We start from the raw sequence: 22,885 nt of genomic DNA, 5'->3' as shown, positions 1-22,885 counted from the left end.
TACACATATATACTGTACATACATACATACACTACCCCCCAAATACATTCACACACACACACACACACACCACCTCCCAAACACACACACATACTACCTTCCCAAAAACACACACACATACTACCTTCCCAAACACACACACACATACTACCTACAGGGTTGCCACCTTCGACTGACGGTCAACCCGGAGATTTTTTTTTTTGACACTGTGTTGCCATGACAACGGGATGCTATGTAACGTCACGCGGCGTCAAATCGCCATGGCAACGTGACACCGCATGACGTCGTGACATCTTGTGGCGTCTCATTGGCATGGCAACGCAGCGCCATTTGACGCCGCGCAGCCATATTGAGAGTAGTTGCAGGGGGAGATGGCGGGAGACTGCTATTGCTGGCACTATTGCTGCGTTAATGGTATATGGAATTATACCTTACATCATTTCTATTATTTATAACTAACGCTGATGACAATTGTTGCAAACAGAGTCGTCGCTGATCAATATTAATTTATTACAATGTTTACCTCAGTTAACTTTACTTGAGTTAATTTAACAAAGACAAGGTTACCTCATTGCTATCAAAAGGGAGGAACTGAAGCAGCTTTACTGTAAAGAGAGAGAGGGGGAGAAGAGAGAGAGAGAGAGGGGGGAGGAGAAGAGAGAGAGGGGGGGAGGAGAAGAGAGAGAGAGGGGGGAGGAGAAGAGAGAGAGGGGGGGAGGAGAAGAGAGAGAGGGGGGGAGGAGAAGAGAGAGAGGGGGGGAGGAGAAGAGAGAGAGGGGGGGAGGAGAAGAGAGAGGGGGAGAAGAAGAGAGAGAGAGGGGGGAGAAGAGAGAGAGGGGGGAGAAGAAGAGAGAGGGGGGGAGGAGAAGAGAGAGAAGGGGGGAGGAGAAGAGAGAGGGGGGGAAGAAGAGAGAGAGAGGGGGGAGAAGAGAGAGAGGGAGGAGAAGAGAGAGGGGGGGAGGAGAAGAGAGAGGGGGGAGGAGAAGAGAGAGGGGGGGAGGAGAAGAGAGAGAGGGGGGAGGAAGAGAGAGAGGGGGGAGGAAGAGAGAGAGGGGGGAGGAAGAGAGAGAGGGGGAGGAGGAGAGAGAGGGGGAGGAGAAGGGAGAGAGAGGGGGAGGAGAAGAGAGAGAGGGGGAGGAGAAGAGAGAGAGAGAGGGGAGAAGAGAGAGAGAGGGGAGAAGAGAGAGAGGGGGAGAAGGGAGAGAGAGGGGGGGAGAAGGGAGAGAGAGGGGGGGAGAAGGGAGAGAGAGGGGGGGAGAAGGGAAAGAGAGGGGGGGAGAAGGGAGAGAGAGGGGGGGAGAAGGGAGAGAGAGGGGGGAGAAGGGAGAGAGAGGGGGGGAGAAGGGAGAGAGAGGGGGGGAGAAGGGAGAGAGAGGGGGGAGAAGGGAGAGAGAGGGGGGGAGAAGGTAGAGAGAGGGGGGGAGAAGAGAGAGAGGGGGAGAAGGGAGAGGGAGGGAGAGGGGGGGGGGGAAGGGAGAGGGAGGGAGAGGGGGGGAGAAGGGAGAGGGGGGGAGAAAGGGAGAGGGGGGGAGAAGGGAGAAGGGAGAGGGGGGGAAAAGGGAGAGGGGGGGGAAAGGGAGAGGAGGGGAAAAGGGAGAGGGGGGGAAAAGGGAGAGGGGGGGAAAAGGGAGAGAGAGGGGGGGAGAAGGGAGAGAGAGGGGGGAGAAGGGAGAGAGAGGGGGGGAGAAGGGAGAGAGAGGGGGAGAAGAGAGAGAGGGGGAGAAGGGAGAGAGGGGGAGAAGGGAGAGGGGGGGGGAAGGGAGAGGGAGGGAGAGGGGGGGAGAAAGGGAGAGGGGGGGAGAAAGGGAGAGGGGGGGAAAAGGGAGAGGGGGGGGGGGAAAGGGAGAGGGGGGGGAGAAGGGAGAGGGGGGGGAGAAGGGAGAGGGGGGGAGAGAAGGGAGAGGGGGGGGAGAGAAGGGAGAGGGGGGGAGAGAAGGGAGAGGGGGGGGAGAAGGGAGAGGGGGGGGAGAAGGGAGAGGGGGGGTGAAGGGAGGGGGGGAGAAGGGAGAGGGGGGGAGAAGGGAGAGGGGGGAGAAGGGAGAGGGGGGGAGAGAAGGGAGATGGGGGGAGAAGGGAGAGGGGGGGAGAGGGGGGGGAGAAGGGAGAGGGGGGGGGAGAAGGGAGAGGGGGGGGAGAAGGGAGAGGGGGGGAGAAGGGAGAGGGGGGGGGAGAAGGGAGAGGGGGGGGAAGGGAGAGAGGAGAGAGGAGATAAGATACATGGGGGTGGTGTGTGTTCTCTAGCAGGGTTTCTAAGAATGTTACTGTGTTGCTTGTGTGCCAATCGATCTTGTCTAATAAAAACTACAACTCCCATGATCCCCTACCTGTGAGCATGTGCAGTAGAGCATAGGGCTGTGACCCGGATGTAGTAGGCATGTGATGTGCACACAGATAGTCCCGTGAGAAATGCAGAGGATCTGTGAGTGATGCAGCAATGCGAACTCACTTAGGCCTCGGTCCCGCTGCGCTCGTTGGCGCGGGCGGCAATGTAGCGAGTTCCCCACCAGCAGGGGAATCCTCGCGAGCCGGTCCCGGTCCCCCCTGGCTGCACAGCTGACTACACGCTGTGGCGCGTCAGCCGCTGGAGACACCAGAGAATGGTGTTTCCTAGCGTTGACGCGTGACGTGTGTGGCTGTGAGCCAATGGGCAGGGGAGGCTTCGGGAGGAGGAGAGGCTTCGGGGAGCGGGGAGGAGTGTGGAGTGAAAGCAGGTGAGTGCCTGTCTGTGTGTGTGTCTGAGTGCGTGCGTGCGTGCCTGTCTGTGTGTGTATGTGTGTGCCCGAGTGCGTGAGTGCCTGCCTCTGTCTGTGTGTGTGTGTGTGTGTGTGTGTATGAGTGCGTGAGTGCCTGCCTGTGTGTGCGCGCGTGTGTGTGTATGAGTGCGTGAGTGCCTGCCTGTGTGTGTGTGTGTGTGCGCGTGTGTGTGTGTGTATGAATGAGTGCCTGCGTGTGTGTGTTTAAACTTACTTTCCAGCTCCAGCCCGAGTCCGTGGAGGGAGGGGGGGGGGGGAGAGTAGCGGGTCCCTCCGCTCAAGCCACGCCCCCCTCCCTGTCAAACCGCCCACCACCCGCCCACCTCCCGCTCCGGCTCCCTACAGACCGCATATCGCGGTCTGTGTATCTCAGCGCACCGCCTGTCAGCAGTGCGGGTGCGCTGACTCTGGGAGCGGGGCCTTAGCCTTACTGTGCTGCCCTGTCTGCAACAACCCGCCCACCCGGAGATTTCAGGGGCAAACCACACACACACACACACACACACACACACACACACACACACACACACACACACACACACACACACACACACACACACACACACACACACACACACACACACACACACACTACCCCAACCAATACACAACACACACACTACCCCCCCAAATACACACAATCCCACAAACTCACACACTGCCCCTCCCAAACACACACACAGTCACTACACCCCAAAGACACATGTACACAACCCCCAAATACACTACACTCCAAAGACACACGTACACTACCCCCCCAAACCCACACACACACACACACACACACACACACACACACACACACACACACACACACACACACACACACACACACACACACACACACACACACACACACACACACACACTATCCCCCCAAACACACACACTACACCCCAAACACACACACTACACCCCAAACACACTCTCCCCCTCCAAACACACACTCCCGCCTCCAAACACACACACAACCCCCCTCCAAACACACACACAACCCCCCTCCAAACACACACACAACCCCCCTCCAAACACACACACAATCCCCCCCAAACACACACAGACACTACCCCGTGCAAACACACACACTACCCCACTCAAACACACACACACACACAATACCTCCAAAAATACACACACTACCCCCCCACCAAATACACACACTATCCCCAATACACACACTACCCTTCAATACACACACTGCCCCACCAAAACACACACACAATACCCCCCAAAATAGACACACTACCCTCCCTCCAAATACACACACACTACCCCCCACCAAATACACACACACTACCCCCCCAAATACACACACACTACCCCCCCAAATACACACACACTACCCCCCCAAATACACACTACCTCCCTAAATACATATATATACACATATTTTGGGCTCGCCTCTCTCCCTCACTGTACTGCTGGTGGTGGCGGAGGGGGGGAGCGCCGGCGCTGGTCGGTCCTCTTGTTGCCGCCTGGCTTCTCCCTAGGTGCTGGCCCGCCTCCTACACTGTCCCATGCCGGGCCGCTTTGTGATGTCAGCACTTCCCACGCGCACCGACATTAGAGCGGCACGGTTTGGGACAGTGCAGGAGAGAGGCAGCAGCTGGGGAGATGCCCGGCGGCAACAAGAGGCCCGCCAGTGCTTTCCGGGCCCCGGCAGTTACTGGCAGCACAGTGAGGAAGAGGCAGCAGCTGGGGAGCGGTAACCTGCGGAAAGAGCAGGTTGCCGACCCCTGGACTAGGGTATAAGTAAAACAAATTACTTTGATATATTAATAGGCACTTATACGTATTCACTCACATTTTAAAGCCAACCCTCTCACTCTCACACCTTGTAAGGCTTCACTTATAGTGTCGGCGATGCGACGTCGCTCCAAAACAAATGCATTGTCGCTGTTGCAAACGCTTATAGTAAGTGCGACGGAGCGACGGAGCGACGGAGCGACGTCGCGACCAGAGATTTGGAAGCCGGGGAAATGTGATTTTTTTACAGACTGTCGCCACATGTGACATTCTCTAAACCAATCAATGGCCAGGTCACTAGCGACATTGCTTGAAAGCGAATTACAACTTTCGCTAGCGGCGACTGGTGACGTCATCGCATCGCCGTCGCCGGCACTATAAGCGTGGCCTAACGGGTGAGGGAAAAAACACCTCTTTCCGGCTCTGCAATAAAGCACTATTCTGTCCATTTAGTTTGGAAACCATTTGGATCTTCAGACTCCCGCAAAGCCCTATCAGCACTTTTCCCGCCACAAGCCCGAGTTTGGCAGTGTAATAATACATATTACAGTTTTAGCAACTGTTTAAAATATGGCCTTCAGATTGGTAACTAAGGCTATGTCCGCGATAAGAGGGAAAGCTGAAGGATGTATAGGAGAAAGGGGTTATCATTACAATATTTAGACCAGTTCTCACCTAGCAATTTTTCCTAAGCAATAAGGGGAATCAAAGTTGGAGTTAACCATGTGTGTGGTTTGTTCAGGATAAATATAAAAAAAAAACAAAAAAACCACCCCATGCATGTAGTGGCAATGGTATGCCCGGAGCCCCAAGACCAGTGCAAGTATCCGATCATCTTGGGAACCAACACTGATATAGTACAAGCTGTAATCAGAGCATACCTGAAAGAGACCAACGAGTTGCCGCTGGCCAATTCGCTCCTAGATCCCGTCCTACGAGAGGAGTGTAACCGGGTATATGCCTTGGAGCGTCACGGGGATCTCTACAATCGTCAATGCGGACTGACGACCATATTACCATGGGGAGTGCAACAAATGGCCATCTGGTGCTGTTATCCCGAGCGAGATTAGAACGATCAGCTTTTCTCTCTGGAGAGTACCCCTGAGGAAGAAGTTCAGAGAGGGTATAGGGTACTACCCGAGGTGAGGGAGTGGACGACTAAAATCCCTCTACGAACCTACATATATGTGCAGAACATCTCCCCCTTCCCGATGGAACTTGATGCCGGACAGAGTCTGGGTTGCATATATCCGGTCAGCCCTGTGGAAACAACGCCCCAGGTGAATGCGGCGGCAGGGAATGAGCGGTTAGTCGATCCGGACTTCAACTTCGGCGAGTCGACATTACCCACTGAGTGTAAAGAGCGGCTGACAACCCAATTGAATAAACGACGGACTGTGTTCTCCACGAGTGAGATGGATGTGGGGTGCAGTCGCAGCGCTCAACATGCCATTAGACTGAGTGATGCCACCCCGTTCCAGGAACATTCTCGTCGCATCGCCCCTAGGGATGTGGACGATGTGAGGAACGTCTTGCAAGAAATGGAGGCCGCTGGGATTTTGACGGAGTCTCTGAGCCCTTATGCCTCTCCCATAGTGGTGGTGAGGAAAAAGAACGGATCCGTACGACTGTGTGTCGACTATCGAACCCTGAACAATTGTACGATACCGGACCAGTACAACCTTCCTCGCATTGAAGAGATCCTGAATGCTCTGAACGGAAGCCAATGGTTCAGCGTGCTCGATCTACGCTCCGGGTACTATCAGGTACCTATGAATGCAGAGGATCAGGAGAAAACAGCCTTCGTCTGTCCCCTGGGGTTCTACCAATTTACACGTATGCCCCAAGGTATATGTGGGGCCCCTGCTATCTTCCAACGACTGATAGAGAAGACTATCGGGGACATGAACCCTCGGGAGTGTCTCGTCTACCTGGATGACATTGTCTTCGGAAGAACACTGGAAGAGCATGAAGAGAGACTGCTTAAAGTGATAGACCGTCTTGGGAAGGAAGGGTTGAAATTGTCCCTAGACAAGTGCCGGTTTTGTCACACCTCGGTGACCTACGTGGGGCACATCGTGTCTGCTCAAGGGATCGCCACCGACGCTGTCGTGAACTGGCCGCGTCCCGAAAATGTCACAGAACTACGATCCTTCCTGGGGTTCTGTGGGTATTACCGTCGCTTCGTGGAAGGGTACTCTAGTAGAGCTAAACCCCTGAACAATCTGTTGAAGATATACCCCGAAGATACAGTCTGATACACGTCTGAGTGTGAACAGGCCTTTCTGAAATTGAAGAAGTGTCTGACCAAAGCGCCGGTGCTTGCGTATGCTGATCCCGAACAACCATACGTTCTGCATGTGGATGCCAGTCTCAATGGACTGGGTGCCGTCCTGCACCAGAAGCACCCCGAGGGCCTTCGGCCTGTAGCCTACATCAGCCGCAGTCTGACACCCAGTGAACAGAAATACCGCGTCCACAAGTTGGAGTTCCTGGCTCTCAAGTGGGCGATCACCGAGAAGCTCCACGATTACCTTTACGGGGTTACGTTTGAGGTAAGGACGGATAACAATCCCCTCACGTACATCAATACCTCAGCCAAATTGGATGTAGCAGGACACCGATGGCTGGCAGCCCTGAACAATTACCGATTCTCCCTGAAGTATAAGCCGGGACCCTTCAATGTCGGGGCTGATGCCCTCTCCCGACTGCCAGGTCGAAGTGCTACTCAAGATGATGAGGAATGGGAAGAACTCCCAGGGCCAGGGGTGTGAGCTATGTGTAGCACTGCCGCCATCGTCAACGATCAAGTGGCCTTCTCAGAATTACGGGTCGCGGATTCCTTGGGATGCCAGTCGCAGGCTGTCCTAGCCGCCTACTGCGATCCAAAAGGGATGAACATAACTCATGACAAAGTGCTACGGTGGAAAGATCTGGTAGACTACCAAATACGGGATCCTGTCGTTAGTATCATTAGGTAAGCCGTTGAAAAGAAGAATCCAGCTCTACTGAAGCGTGCTCCAAACGACTTGGAGGCCTCGCTCATGCGGGAAGTGGACAAATTCGAAATCGATAACTGCTTACTCTATCGGGTGGTGCAATACCACAACCACCCGGATAGACGACAACTAGTTGTCCCTAAGAACTTGCAATACATGGTGTTGAAGTCCCTACATGATGAGCATGGACATCTCGGTGTAGAGAAGACCTTTGGGTTGGTCAGATTCCGCTTTTTCTGGCCCAAGATGCGAGAGGCCGTAGAACGCCACTGTCGCCGTTGTACTCGGTGTATACAACGCAAGACCCTGCCTACCAGAGCAGCACCCATGGGCCATCTGAAGAGTTCTGGCCCCATGGACCTTGTGTGTATGGACTTTCTGTGCATTGAGCCTGATAGCCGGGGAATATGCAACGTGCTGGTCATCACAGACCATTACACCCGGTATGCCCAGGCCTTCCCCACGAAAGATCAGAAAGCCATCACAGTGGCAAAAATATTATGGGAGAAGTACTTCGTGCACTACGGTCTTCCAAACCGCCTTCACTCAGACCAAGGTCGGGATTTTGAGAGCACTCTGATCCAAGAACTACTCAAAATGCTGAACGTTGCCAAATCACGAACGACCCCGTATCACCCTGAAGGTGATCCGCTGCCAGAACGATTTAATCGAACCTTACTGGATATGCTCGGAACTCTACAGAGTGCTCAGAAAACTGAATGGAGTCGACACGTGGAGGCCCTGGTACATGCGTACAATTGTACCCGACACGAGTCAACTGGATTCTCCCCATACTTCCTCATGTTTGGGCGAGAGGCGAGATTGTCAGTGGATGTACGTCTTAGAGTCTCGACGGATGGGATACACAATGCTACCCATTTCAAATACGTGCAAACACTTAAAGACAGTTTACAGCAGGCCTATCAACAGGCTGAGAAGTCTACAGCTAAGCTGAACGCTGACAATAAAAGGCGATACGATCATAAGGTCAAATATCGGGAGCTTCGTCCTGGAGACGCTGTGTTGCTTCGAAACCTGGGAGTCCCAGGAAAACATAAATTGGCTGACCGATGGAGAGACGGTGTATATGAAATAGAATCTCAAATGCCTGGCCTCCCGGTCTATCGCATCAAAGACACTGAAGGCCGGGTAAAGGTATGGCATCGTAATCATCTTCTCCCCTTTCCACAAGTGGGAGATGAGGAAGCAGAGATACTGGCCACGCCGCTCAACGGTGAGTCCGACTTATCAGAGATGGGTCAAGAGACTGTCAATAACGAAACGCACTCTGAAACTCCTGAAGATCCTATGAAAGGAACCTCTCAAAGGGACTACTCCACAGAAGGGGCATCTCCCGGAGGAGCTACGGGTAAAGGGCCCCGTAGGCCAACGCCTACTAAGGTGGCACCAACAGGCCAGCCTTTGGATCCACAGAGCCCGTGCTTTGTGCCAAACAGAGACTGTTCAGAGACAATTCTCCCCTCAAGGGAAGAGGCTGAGCCTCAGGACTGTGTTTATTACTCTCCAGAGAGAGTTGCAGAAGAACAGCTCCGAAGGAGCCAAAGAGTCAGGTACTCTCCAAATCGGGTAACCTATGATCAAATTGGGGCACCCCATTATGAGGCTCAGCAGTGGTCTCGGCGCAAAATCCAATCTGTGATTGTGATGCTCACAGAATTATGCAACATCGTATAAAGTCAATGCGAATGTGCTAAGTTATATGATTGAACTGCATTTTTATTATATAATTTCTGTACATGGTTGAGTTATGTATCCCAAGTGAGGACGTTGGGGTTTTTACCAGGGGGGGATGTAGCCAGGTCCTCTTGTCCCGCAACCCCCCCTCCTATTACCTCCACTGCCGGGGGTCACGCGACAGACCCGCCGGCACTTCTGGAGGGTGGGGGCCAGTGCAGGGAGCGCTTTCGGCTCCCGAGCTGGGCGCCGCCATCTTCAATGTAGTTGCGCATGCGCAATGGGTCGTAGTAGCCGGAGGCCACTACAGAGGTTGGCGCATGTGCAAAGGAAGTGTGCGCGAGGCCCCCGCAATGGAGAATAGCCCCCAAGAGTAGTCAGCCCCCAGGGTGCACAGGGGCAGAGTCAGGTGACGCCAGGTAGCCAATAGGGCTGTAGGATCTCCCTGCAGGGGAGATTGGATACTTTTCACGTGCTGAGCCCACGTTAGTTGGTGACCGGAGCAGCTAGGGGAAGGAGGTAGGGTGCAGGAGTCAGTGACTCCCTGCACTAGGCCAGCAGCCCCCTAGGCCCCAGATAGCCCTGAGTCACCAGTAGCATTGAGTGTTGTAGGGACAGGCCCCAGGTTAGGGACCCTGCCCCTTATTATCCAGAGTCAGTTAGGGACACAGCGGACGCTGCGCGTCCATCCAGAGGTTTGGGTTCAGACCTCCGCTGCGGCTGCAGCAGCCATCCGGGTGGGATCGCCCCGGACGGTAGTTCCTGAATTCGCTTGTCATCAGGATCCTTTGTGAAGCTCCTTGGCAGGCCCGGGCACTGGAGTGCTCGGCAGATAATCTTGAAGTGCACCAACTATACCATCCATTCATACAAGACATAGTGGCTGCGCAGTCACACATATAGTTATCTCACTTGAGGGTGGAGGACATATTCTGTGGGGTTACTGGACACGGGGTGGGATCACCCGGTGAAAGGGGGTAGCGTCCTGCGAGACGCAGTAGTAGTGTCTCCTCTAGAGAGGGACACCTGTTGATATATGATTAAGTACGGTTGCTACAGTAAAGTTATTGGTTGTTTTACATGCTGTGTGTGATATATATAAATTGTCCTGCGAGGATCACTCCCCCTCTGGTGGGAGCCATCGCAGCTGGAGGCGCTGCACCGAGTACGAGGTTACTCCTATTATTATACGTGCGCCAGGCTCCCTGTGGCAGAGTAACAGGTAAAGCACCACCCCTGGTAACATTAGGTTCCCCGCACACACATACCATATGCTCTTGGGTGGGGGAATACACGTTACAAATATATATATTTATATATGGAATGGGTATTCCCTGTGAATACAGACGCTACTAATGCTGTTTAGTACCTGTGTGGCCCTCAGGAGCCTAAGCCTCTGCTCGGGGAGCCTGGGGTACATATATATTTGCTTTCTCGTGGTGCAACGCCTCCACCTGAGAGGGATCCTGACAGGGCGGGAAGGGGCCCTCACAGGATACAACCCAATAACACACAATTGGTATGATAAAGCAATAATGAACTTTACTGAACATGCATATATATAACTCTTATACTCTATAAGTCCCAATGTCATTCACTCCCACTTATGAGTGTATGCCACTTACTCACCACTGTGTACCCCCACACCGTGTCCACAGAATAACCCTTGTCCCGTGGTCAGCGCTGCCACTATGTGTGAGTACTCTGTAGGTGGTGCACGTGCGTAACAATACCTGCCCAGTGCGACGGCACCTGGGCATTCAAAGGATCTTCAAAAAGGATCCGACGACCTCCTGGTGACATCCGGTTCCTCCATCGGGATGATCGGTCAGGGTCGTCCACCCTGGGTACGGTTCCGCTTTCCCTGCGGAGTAGGCTTGATCCCAAGCCTCTTGGTGGGAAGCGCAGCATCTGCTGTGTCCCTAACTGACACTGTATATGCTAATGGGGCAGGGTCCCTAACCTAGGGCCTGTCCCTGAATCATCACAAACTGACTGAGTGGCTCAGGGCTAACTGGGGCCTAGGGGGCTGCTGCCCTAGTGCAGTGGGTCACTGACCCCTGCACCCTCACCTCCTTCCCCTAGCCTCTCCTGGCGCTGACTGACTAGCGTGGGCTCTGTGACAGCTTCCTCTATCCTGTCTGAGGATCCTCACACCCTATTGGTTCCCTGGCATCACGTGGGGTGTCCTAAGGCTCATGGAACTTGAAGTCCCTGCTGAGAGCCTTCTCCTCATTGGTGGGGATTCGCGCGCTATCACTGCGCATGCACAAGCTAGCCGAGGGCCTCCATGATCCTGCGCATGCTAAGATGGCAGCACCCTCTGAGGGAGCCACCGGTACTCCTAGCGACGCACTTGCCACTCCTCCACTGCCCGGCATCCCCCTGCATTACTGAAAGCGCGTGCCGTGTGTGCACCCACCCCCGCACCTCCCCCGCGACTGGCCGCTCTACTCCCAACCGCCGCGGTGAGTACCCGCTCTGCTCCCAACCGCCGCGGTGAGTACCTGGAGGGGGGGTCCGCTAAGCAAAGGGGGACCTGGCTACATATATTTATATATGTGTGTGTGTGTGTATGTGTGTGTGTCAAAATAATGTACACACATACTGCATACACAATTTTTGTTTAGTTTAAAATAATGTAAATCAGCAAAATTGTGAAAAATCTTATTGCCTTACCCTCTTTAGTCACACACACACACTGACAGCTTCCAAGTGACACACACACACACACACACACACACACACACACACACACACACACACACACACACACACACACACACACACACACACAGTGACAGCTTCACAAAGAGACACACACAGTGACAGCTTAACAGTGACACACACTTTCCAAGTGACACACAGACAGCTTCCCAGTGACACACACACACAGTGACTACTTCCCAGTGACAAACACACACAGACAGACAGCTATCCAGCGACACACATAGTAACAGCTTCCAAGCCTATCGCTCACAGCACGGACCCTTACACACAAAATGTGTGCACACCAACTATAAAACAAGCCTAAGAGATAAAATGTTTCCATAGATATATAACTCACCAGCCCAGAAAATATAAATAGGAGCAAGAAGTATAGGCAGATCATCGGTACCTATTTCAGTAGAAAAGATAAAAAGAGACAAGGCAGGTACAATGATCATTATCACAGGTAAACTAGGAACAACAGACTTAACCATAGCAAACTTATATGTACCAAATGAGGAACAAGATTTTTTTTTATAAATAATGCCTTCCATACTATTATGCAACATAAGAAAGGGCGTCAAATAATCGGGGGAGATTTAAACACTATTTTAGATGATACAAAAGGCAAGGTTAAATCCACTAACAAAGGCAACAATATGAGACCAAAAAAAGCTCGGCCGCTGATAAAACTCCTGGATGAGAATGCCCCGATAGATACGTGGAGGACTATGAATCCCACATCTACAGTAGGAGCTACTCGTTCTACTCGGCCTTGCATGATCAATATACAAGAATAGACTATATTCTAATTTCTAGAGACCTGGCAGACACTATGATCAATGCTGAGATGGACAATATTACTTGGTCCGACCATGCCCCAGTTGTCTTAACACTTAAAGGTGTAAGACAAGGATATCCTAAGGGGAAATGGAGATTAAATGATCTATTACTGGGGATACCTGAAAGGGATGCTATAGGGGAAGCTTTACGAGACTATTTTTTACAGAACGACAACGGTCAGGTAATCAAGTCTATCCTCTGGGCGGCCATAAGACAACCATGAGGGGTAAAATTATTAGTATAGCATCACACAGAAAAAAAAAGAAAAGAACAAGAGACTAGCGAATCTGAATGATAATATGACAAAAAATTAAAGGGAGTACCAACAGAGACCGACAAATGACATCAGGGAGAAAATAGACAAAGATAGGAGGGAAATTAGAAATATAATGCAAGAGGACACAGAGAAAGCAATGAGATGGACGAATCAGCTTTATTACGAGAAGGGGAATAAAGCTGATAAATATCTGGCAACAAAATTAAGGAAGAAAATGACCAGTCTTAATATATTCAGTCTAAAAACAGACCAAGATAATACAACCTATAACACGTCTGAAATCAATAGCGAATTTGTAAAATATTATAGCAGCCTATACAATTTAAATGTAGCCAGGCAAACAGGCGAGAGACAAAAGGGAAGTATCGCCCCAATATTTCGATACCTGTGCACTCCCAAAATTGGACAGCCAGTCAACAAACCAGCTAGGCGCTAAGATAACAACCAGAGAGATAACAGAAGCTATAAAAGTTCTAAAAAAAATCTAAAGCCCCAGGGTTCTCAAACTTATATTATAAAAAATTTGAAACCACACTGAAACCATACCTAACCAGGCTATTGAACACAATCCTAACAGGAGAAAAACTGCAGAAGGAAATGTTGGAAGCTGCAATAATTGTAATTCCCAAGGAGGGTAAAGACCCTATGCTGTGTGCAAGCTATAGGCCCATATCGCTGATTAACACAACATATCGCTGATTAATCGCTGATTAACCGCTGATTATAAAACTTTTTGCTAAAATACTAGCAACTTGCCTAAATAAAGCGCTGAATATACTGACACACCCAGACCAGGTGGGGTTCACCTCTGAGCGCCTGGCTTCGGACAATATTCGCAGAATAATAAATATAATCCACAACAGCAAGAAGAGCCAGAGCCCGACCCTGATTCTGGGGCTAGATGCGGAGAAGGCTTTCTATAGGGTATCGTGGCTCTTTATGTTCCAGATAATGAATAAAATGGGAATACATGAAAGCTTTATCAAGGGAGTACAAGCACTATACTGCACCGACACACTTTATTCGAGCAAATACCCAGTATGTACCTGGCAGATACCTGGAATGCGCCGCTCCTCACCTCTGACAAGCCCCGTTGCGTTTCCCTTCCCAGCCTGGGTTCATGCCTGGCTGACGGGCGGCTGATCTGTTAAATGATAATGATTAGGATTTAATAGGCTGCAATGCTTTGCGTGTCTACCAGATGGCATAAATTCATGAATTGTAATGCAGTATATATATATATATACTGTGCAGTATTGCAGCCAGCGGGAATAAAATGCTTCAATCCCTGCCTGGAAAATACCTCAATGCACTCGGGCAGAAAACAGTCACAAACCTCAATACACCCAGGTATACCCGAATTCGTGGGACTAGCCGAGCTCGAATAAAGTGTGTCGCCAGTGTATCTAAACCTGACCGCTACGGTGCCAAATCACAAACCCGACAGCTTCATTCCAAATCACAAACGGCACTCGTCAAGGATGCCCCCTGTCCCCACTGCTGTTTGCTCTGTGTATAGAGGCACTGGCGGCTAAAATTAGAAGGAATCACACAATAAAGGGAGTAACAATAGGTGATAGAGACTACAAGGTGTCTCTGTTTGCAGACGATGTTCTGTTCTCACTTACAAACCCCAAAAAGTCATTACAAAAATTATTCGACACAGTAGAAAAATTCGGTATCTACTAAAATGTCAAAATAAACCGCACCAAGTCAGAGGCCCTAAGCATACATATCCCAGCAGAAGACAAGCTAGCTATGAAACAACAATTCTCCATACAGTACAATGGAAGCCAGATCAGATCAAATATTTGGGAGTTTATATAACAGGGACATACGATAGACTTTATGGGGCAAACTTCCTTGGACTTTTTAAAGAGGTGAAAAAAGACTTGGGGATTTGGGACAGGCAGAATAGCATCAATGGAAATGAATACACTACCCAGGATGTTGTATCTATTTCAGGTACAACCCATTACAGTTCCACAAAAAGATATCAAAGAGCTAGAAAAGGAAATAACAAAGTTTATATGGCATGGCAGAAAGGGGTTAAAAGCCAGAGAAGGTTCACAAACAAGCCGGGTCTGTACACGAAGAGACAAGCTGAAAGACAAGACAAGACTGGACAAGGGCAAGGCAAAACACTGGATACGCACAAGGCTACACTTCGTTATGCTCAGCAAAGCAGGAAAGACTAAACAGGATATTTGAGAGTAGCAGGAACCAATCGCAAGGGAGGCGGAGCGGAGGCGCGGCCCCAGCGGGAGCCGCGATAGGCACAGGAGACAAGTGGGACACTGATTACTTGTCGCGCAGTGGTGCACATGGTCGCGCCGCGCGCTCACGTGACTGAGGGTGCGGAGCCAAGCTCCGTGGGAAGGGTATAAGAGCTGCGCGTGTGCGCGTGTGTGCGTGCGCTCTGTAAACAGAGCGGGGGTGCGTGTGCGCACCGGTGCAGAAGTGGAAGGCTGTGTGGATGCAGGTAAGGAGGGAACATGTCGCAAAGGACGTGTTCCCCGATTCCTTACAAGGAGGGACGAGACAATGGGTAGACATAGAAGAAGCGGAAGCCCAGACGAAAGACATGGCGACATTACTATGGTTAAGGAGAGAGATGAGGCCAGAGACTATCAAAACACAACCAGTGATCTCACACTCTCTAAAACTATGGGATAAACACTGTAGCGCTAAATCTGTCTCGTCTAGTCCCTCACCCCTGAACCCAATTCTGGGATAAAAACATTCAAGGAAATAAAGGAAGAGTTTGCCCTATCAGACATGCATATGTACCAATATTTTCAGTTAAGGTATTGTCAACTCAATACAATCCTGTAACAGGGACTTATCCCTGTTAAAGAAACGTGGCTCTGATCCAGCAGTGTGCTGGTTAATTGCATACCAGCAATTACCCAACATCACCTGGCTGATTAGAGCTCTCTGTGAAATTGTGTCATGTGAGACACAGGAAAAGGATTCCTTAGTCTCACAATTGGGGCTGACCCAGGAAGGACAGATGTCTTGAGCTGCAAAGAGATTGCAGACTGGCAGCAAGATAAAGGGAAGCAGACCTCTATGCCTGGACAGACATTGTCATAGCACACAAGAGTGCAGACACCAGGAGAGCAGAGAGGCCTTCCCCTACAGCTACAAGAAACAGATAAGACTTTCTTATGAGACTGTTGTATAGCTGTATATATGTGTATGTATATATATATATATATGTGTATATATATATATATACGTACAGAAAAGGAGTGAAAAGTAGCGCCAATCGTGAAACAATAATAAATATAAGATAATATCAAATTGATTCAAATAACCCCCAAAAAATATATATATATATATAAATAGTAATATTCCCAAACTAATAAATTGATTACAAACTATAATAAACACTCTAATACAAAAAATGTGTACATATAAAAAATATTAATAATAAATAGTCCGAGTGCAAATGTCCAAACCCTGAGGTAAGTCCTGAAAGGTGACAACAGGATGATGTACAGAATCCAAGGGTCCACGGCAGCTCTCAAATGGAAGAACCAATTCCAATATGAAATCTATAAGAACAAACAAATAGAGAGCGCACGCCCCATAGTGTAACACTGTAACATTTAATATGGGGAGGGAATGGTGGGGGGATTAAAAACACTCACAATATATAAGTGATATTAAGGCAATTTGTGATATATAATCACCACCGAGGCAGGTAACATCTGATGACAGGTATGCAGTCCAACACCAACTGGAACAGGGCACCCGACAGCGTTCAAATTCACTCAAAGTCCTCCATATAATGTGGTATCAGAGTTGGCCTCGATATTTCGTCCTGCACTCTCTGGCCGTAAAGAGTGCACGCAGCGTGATGACGCGATGTCGCGAGGTACGTCCCTGACGCGTTTCGTCGCAACAAATGCAACTTTATCAAAGGGAATGTCCCTGAACAGTAATGGCAGTGCTATTATACTAGAGTGCCTCGATCGTGATAGGTGCATCAATTAACAAGGATTCCGCCCCTTTAAGCAAGGTGTGTTGTTCCGGGCGATGTATCAGGCCACCGGAACCAGACCCTCCGGCGTCCCCAGATCTTGACTGATGCCTCTCATGGGTTCACACATTTAAGCCTCAGGTTCCAGGTGAAGAACAGCCGCCCCCTGTGCGAGTGCCGCCAGCCCCCTGTGTGAGTTCAGTCGCCAGCCTCCTGTGCGAGTGCCGCCAGCCTCCTGTGCGAGTGCCGCCAGCCTCCTGTGCGAGTGCTGCCAGCCCCCTGTGTGAGTGGTCTCCTCGGAGTAATGCCTTCCTGATGGAGGAGCGGTGCAAGCTCACAGTGGAAAAGCCATTAAAATAAAGGATTACATGAATTGTGAGAGTAAATTCGTTGTATACATCATCCGTTGTCCATGTGACCTTAATTATATTGGTAAAACCACACGTATGTTGAAGGAGCGTATGAGCTTGCACCGCTCCTCCATCAGGAAGGCATTACTTGACAGTATGAATAATGAGGATCTCAAACTGCAACCGGTAGCGAGACATTTTAAAGATCACAAGAATACAGTAGCTTGGCAACACTAAGATGCATGCCCATCATGCAAGCACATGCTGGCCCCCGTGGAGGAGACAGGGGCAAATTGCTGTTACAACTTGAAACTCGCATGATTTTTGAACTGAACACAATGGCTCCGCGAGGACTAAATGAAGATTTCAAAGTAGGATGTTTTTTGTGATTGCATCTTTTGAATTTTTGTTCTGTGTCCTTTTCTCTTCATTAATGCATAGATGCTCATAATTAGGTTTCCATTGCAGGAACTTTGCATTATTGTTCCCCAATGGTGCAGTACTGAATATTAATATTTAACCAGTATGCCATTTGCAATTGCCTAATTTATATGCATGTTTTTGCTCTACCTACTCCTTTCCCTTGTTATCCCTCCCTCCCCTTTCCCTCCCTCCCCTTTCCCTTCCTCCCCTTGCCATCTAAACAGTCACTCTCGGCTCTGGAAATTGTTTTTAGTCCCCTTATGTGTTGATTCACTTGTTCCTTAACTGTCATTTTCTCTAGGGAGCTGCCACTCTGATGCAATTGACACTGAATGGGGTACCAGATCGGCGTGACGTTCTGGTGCTGTCACAGAGCCTTGCAAATGCGCAACTTCACTTTGAGCTGACTTCCCAGGACTTCATGACGCCACACATGCGTTTCCTAGCAACATTGGACGCTAGGATTTATTTGTCCACCGGGCGACCCTGTACTCATCTGCACATGTGCGATAGCATGCATTGCTCTGTCTCCTGATTTCCAAGATGGCCGCCATGCTACCTCATACACTGATTGCACTCTTGGAGCTCCAGGATTGTACAATTAGCTGCCTCTAATTGTCCTCACATGGTGAACTATGGGGTATATATGTTCTCTGGGTGTCATTGTCTGGTAGCACCTCCCTGAGGAAGGTCCTGCCAGGACCGAAACGTTGGGTTTATAGTGTGCAGTTTTGTCACTGCTAATACATGTCTTTTTGCTATTTTTGCTTTTGTGCCTTCTCATATGGGAAGACAGGGTTTTTATATATATCTATATCTATATATATCACCACATTTATTAAGGTTATGGTGGGTAAAAAAAAGTGACCAAAACCATCCACAGTAAAGCATAAAGCAACTGTAAATATTCCTGTATATTCATTGCATGTCTCAGACAGGTCTGCAAACCTGTCTTTCACCATTATCACCCAGCACACAGCACTTCCACTGCAGCAAGGGATTCTGGGAAATGACATGCAAATGAGCACACAGTGCCATCTTTTAACTCATGCTCACATTACATGAGCAACCCTTAGCCAATGCATGCTGCTTTAGACACAGCTTTTAAGCAAGGGCTTGGGAGATGCAATGTCAGTAAACCCACTCACAGACATGTATTACAGGCATACCCCGCTTTAAGGACACTCACTTTAAGTACACTCGCGAGTAAGTACATTTCGCTCAAAAGGCAAACAGCAGCTCGCGCATGCACCTGTCAGCACGTTCTGAACAGCAATACTGGCTCCCTACCTGTACCGAAGCTGTGCACAAGCGGGGAGACTATAGAGCCTGTTACAAATGCGTTATTTACATCAGTTATGCACGTATATGACGATTGCAGAACAGTACATGCATTGATAAGTGGAAAAAGGCAGTGCTTCACTTTAAGTACATTTTCACTTTACATACATGCTCCGGTCCCATTGCGTACGTTAATGCGGGGTATGCCTGTATATGCATTGGCTAAGGGTTGCTCATGTAATGTGAGCATGAGATTGTAACGACCTGGGAGTCACGCCGCCCTCGGCGTGCTCCCCACTTACCCGCGGTTCCCCCGGGCTCTCCCGCGCCTCGCAGCGATCCTCCCTCCAGGACGCCGATCGCCATCTTGCCTAGGCGCGCGCGCGCACGTCAGCGCTCCCCTTATAGTGCCGGGTCTGGGCGTGTGCCCGGTCACGCGCCCGCAGGTACGGCCACACGGAGGCGCTCCAGCCTCTTAAAGGCACATCTCCTCTTTGTAATGCTGCAATCAAATGTACCCTTTCTTCTAGTCCCTCCTCCAGGAGCTCCTCTGGACCTATCCCTGCCTCAGCCTGGCCCATTCACACACCCCCACCTTGCTACTCTGCCATTGGACCCTCTTGCCTATATATATCCTGCAGCTTCATTAACTCGTCGGCTGAGCATAGAACCAGTTGTTCTCATCACTCTCTGCCTCCCTAGTCCTGTCTTGTCCTGTCTTGTTTTGCAGTCTTCCTCGTGTACCGAACCGGCTTCCTCTACGACTATCCGCACCTCTGGCATCCCGAACCTGGCATACGGCAATACGACTCTCCGCACCTCTGGCACCCCGAACCCGGCAAACGGTAAACGATTACGTCCTCTCTAACCCCGGACTTGGCGAACAGCACCCTCTACCATCCGTACCTCTCCTGCCCCGACTCGGACTCCCGGACCACTCTACTCTCAAGACGTGCCCTCGTGGCTGTGGGTGGCGTTATATCCTATCCCACCTCAGCACCGCGGTCCCGCCTCGTTTGTGGTGAGCTCGTCCTGACATTATGCTCAGCCCAACAAACATGGACCCCGCTGAGGTGGAGCGTACTTTAAATTCCAACACGAATCTATTCACCAGGCTAGAGACTTATCTGGAACAAGCTGATAGGCGGATGGATATGTTTCAGCAGAGCCTCCATTCCCTTACCGTTCAAGTCCGAGCTTCCAGTCGGGAACCTTCACCCATGGCTCCCACAGCCTCCGCAACAGCCTTTCCAGCACCTCCGTTTGCTTTGGAACCCCGTATTCCTGCTCCCAAAAGCTATGCTGGGGATCCCCAAGGATGTAGGGGTTTCCTTAATCAATGTTTCATCCAATTCCGACTTTCGCCCTCTCGTTTTGTCTCTTCCATTTCTAAGGTCGGCTATATCGTGGCTCTTCTCACCGACGAGGCGCTGGCCTGGGCTTCTCCCATCTGGGAGCAACAAGGGCCCATCACACAGGACATCGACCTCTTCGCCCATGAGTTCCGAAGAGTCTTCGACAACCCTGCACGGCAATTAACGGCAGCTTCTTCTCTCCACCACATAACCCAGGCAGATCGTTCCGTCGCCCGGTACGCTGTGGAGTTCCGCACCCTTGCTGCTGAGACGGGATGGAACAATGAAGCACTATCTTCGGCGTTTTGGCAAGATCTGTCAGAATCCCTAAAGGATGAGCTCGCGGCGCGGGAACGTCCCACTGACCTAGAGGATTTGATCGGTCTGTGCATTCGAGTGGACCAGCATCTGCAGGAGCGGAAGACTGAACGTTCTCGTTACTGTCAACGGGTTTCAAGGCCCCTTGCCCCATCGTTCGTGCCTCCAACACCTCCATCCTGGGACGTCCCGGAACCAATGAAGTTGGGAGGTAATAAGCTGTCTTCTGCCGAGAAACAACGCCGGCGCAATGCCGGTCTCTGCATGTACTGTGGCAATTCCGGTCACTTAGTACTCCAGTGTCCCCACAAGCTGGGAAACGCCAACTCCCAATGAGATCCCGGAGAGTCTCGTTGGGAATACTGTCCCTTTCTCCCATCATCAAAGACGTCCTTCCCACCAGGATACTGTTGCCAGTAACACTGTCTGGAGAGGGGTTTCATACTCAAGCACGGGCATTCATAGACTCCGGTTCCGCAGGCAATTTCATCGATCAAACCTTTGCTAGACGGAAGAATATTCAACTTATCAGTAAGAGGACGCCAGTGGGTCTGGAGGCCATTGACGATCGACCCCTACAGCTGGCATTCATCACGCTACAGACGGTGCCTCTCCTGCTACAGTTCGTCGACGTTCATACGGAGATCATTACCCTCGATGTTATCCACACTCCCTCTGTTGAGTTGATTTTGGGTCTTCCTTGGCTCCAAGTCCATAATCCTTGCATCGACTGGACAGATCGGGAACCCATCCAGTGGGGTGCTCCATGTGCCAAGACCTGTACTAGGATATTCCAGAAGGTTGGTGGGTTGTGTACCCTGCCAGAGAAGGTCGACTCCTTGCCTTCTGTGTATTTGGAATTCCGCGATGTGTTCGACAAAGCACGATCCGAGGTACTACCTCCGCACCGACCTTTCGACTGCCCGATTGACCTGCTGCCCGGGGCAACTTTTCCCAGGGGACGTTCCTACCCACTCTCTCTCCCAGAGACTAAAGCCATGAACACTTACATTGCAGAGAATTTAGAGAGGGGTTTCATCCGAAAATCTTCCTCCCCAGTCGGAGCAGGCTTCTTTTTCGTAAAAAAAAAAGGACGGTTCTCTTCATCCATGCATCGATTACCGGGGTTTGAATAACATCACGCGCAAGAACCGCTACCCGCTGACCTTGATATCGGAACTCTTCGACCACCTTCAGGGAGCTACTATTTTTTCCAAACTGGATCTAAGAGGTGCCTACAATCTAGTAAGGATACGTGAGGGGGACGAGTGGAAGACTGCTTTTAACACCCATGACGGCCACTATGAATACCTGGTCATGCCGTTTGGTCTGTGCAACGCACCAGCAGTCTTTCAGGATTTTGTCAATGAGATTTTCAGGGACATTCTTAACAAATTCCTTATCGTCTACTTAGATGACATCCTAATCTTTTCTAAATCCACCCAAGAACACATCAAACACGTTCAACAGGTGCTGTTACGCCTCCGGGAGAACCATCTCTTTGCGAAATTGGAGAAATGCCAGTTCCATCTGACGTCCGTGGCATTTCTGGGATACATTATCTCTGACTCCGGCTTCAATATGGATCCAGAAAAACTTAAGGCCATTTTGGACTGGCCCCGTCCGATCACCCTCAAAGCCGTGCAACGCTTTCTAGGTTTTGCAAACTATTACCGGCGATTAATTCGCAATTTTTCTTCTACGGTATCTCCCATCACTGCTCTAACCAAGAAAAGTGCAGATCCCTCATCATGGTCCGAAACCGCCATACGGGCATTTAATCTTCTAAAAAAGGCTTTTGTGTCTGCCCCTATCCTCACCCACCCAGACCCTAAACTTCCATTTACTCTGGAAGTAGATGCCTCTGACATCGGGGCTGGGGCTGTCCTGTCCCAAAGGACTTCTCCCTTAGCCAGGTTACACCCATGTGCCTTCTTTTCGAAGAAATTCTCTTCCGCAGAACGGAATTACGATGTCGGTAACCGAGAGCTCTTGGCAATCAAGTTGGCATTAGAAGAATGGAGACACCTCTTAGAAGGCACGGAAACTCCCATAACCATCCTTACAGACCATAAGAACCTCCTCTACTTAGAAGGGGCACGTCGTTTGAGTGCTCGACGAGCCCGCTGGGCACTATTCTTTTCACGG

General features: G+C 50.5%; 1 protein-coding gene across 3 annotated transcripts in view; it reads right to left on the bottom strand.

Moving 5' to 3' along the window:
- The window catches only part of LOC142472230 (lipocalin-like), a 174,600-nt gene that overhangs the window by 7,259 nt on the left and 144,456 nt on the right, over positions 1 to 22,885 (bottom strand). The window contains exon 4 of one of the 3 annotated variants that reach the window (XM_075579133.1): positions 12,261 to 12,311. The exons of the other annotated variants lie outside the window; for them this stretch is intronic. Coding sequence (XP_075435248.1) covers positions 12,261 to 12,311 — 51 coding nt within the window. The remainder of the gene's footprint in view (positions 1 to 12,260; positions 12,312 to 22,885) is intronic. 3 annotated transcript variants of the gene reach the window in all.

This window comes from Ascaphus truei, chromosome 21, assembly GCF_040206685.1.
Source record: "Ascaphus truei isolate aAscTru1 chromosome 21, aAscTru1.hap1, whole genome shotgun sequence".
Classification (NCBI taxonomy): Eukaryota; Metazoa; Chordata; class Amphibia; order Anura; family Ascaphidae; genus Ascaphus; species Ascaphus truei.
Note: the sequence above shows the minus strand (reverse complement) of the source record. Positions and strands in the feature narration are given on the sequence as shown.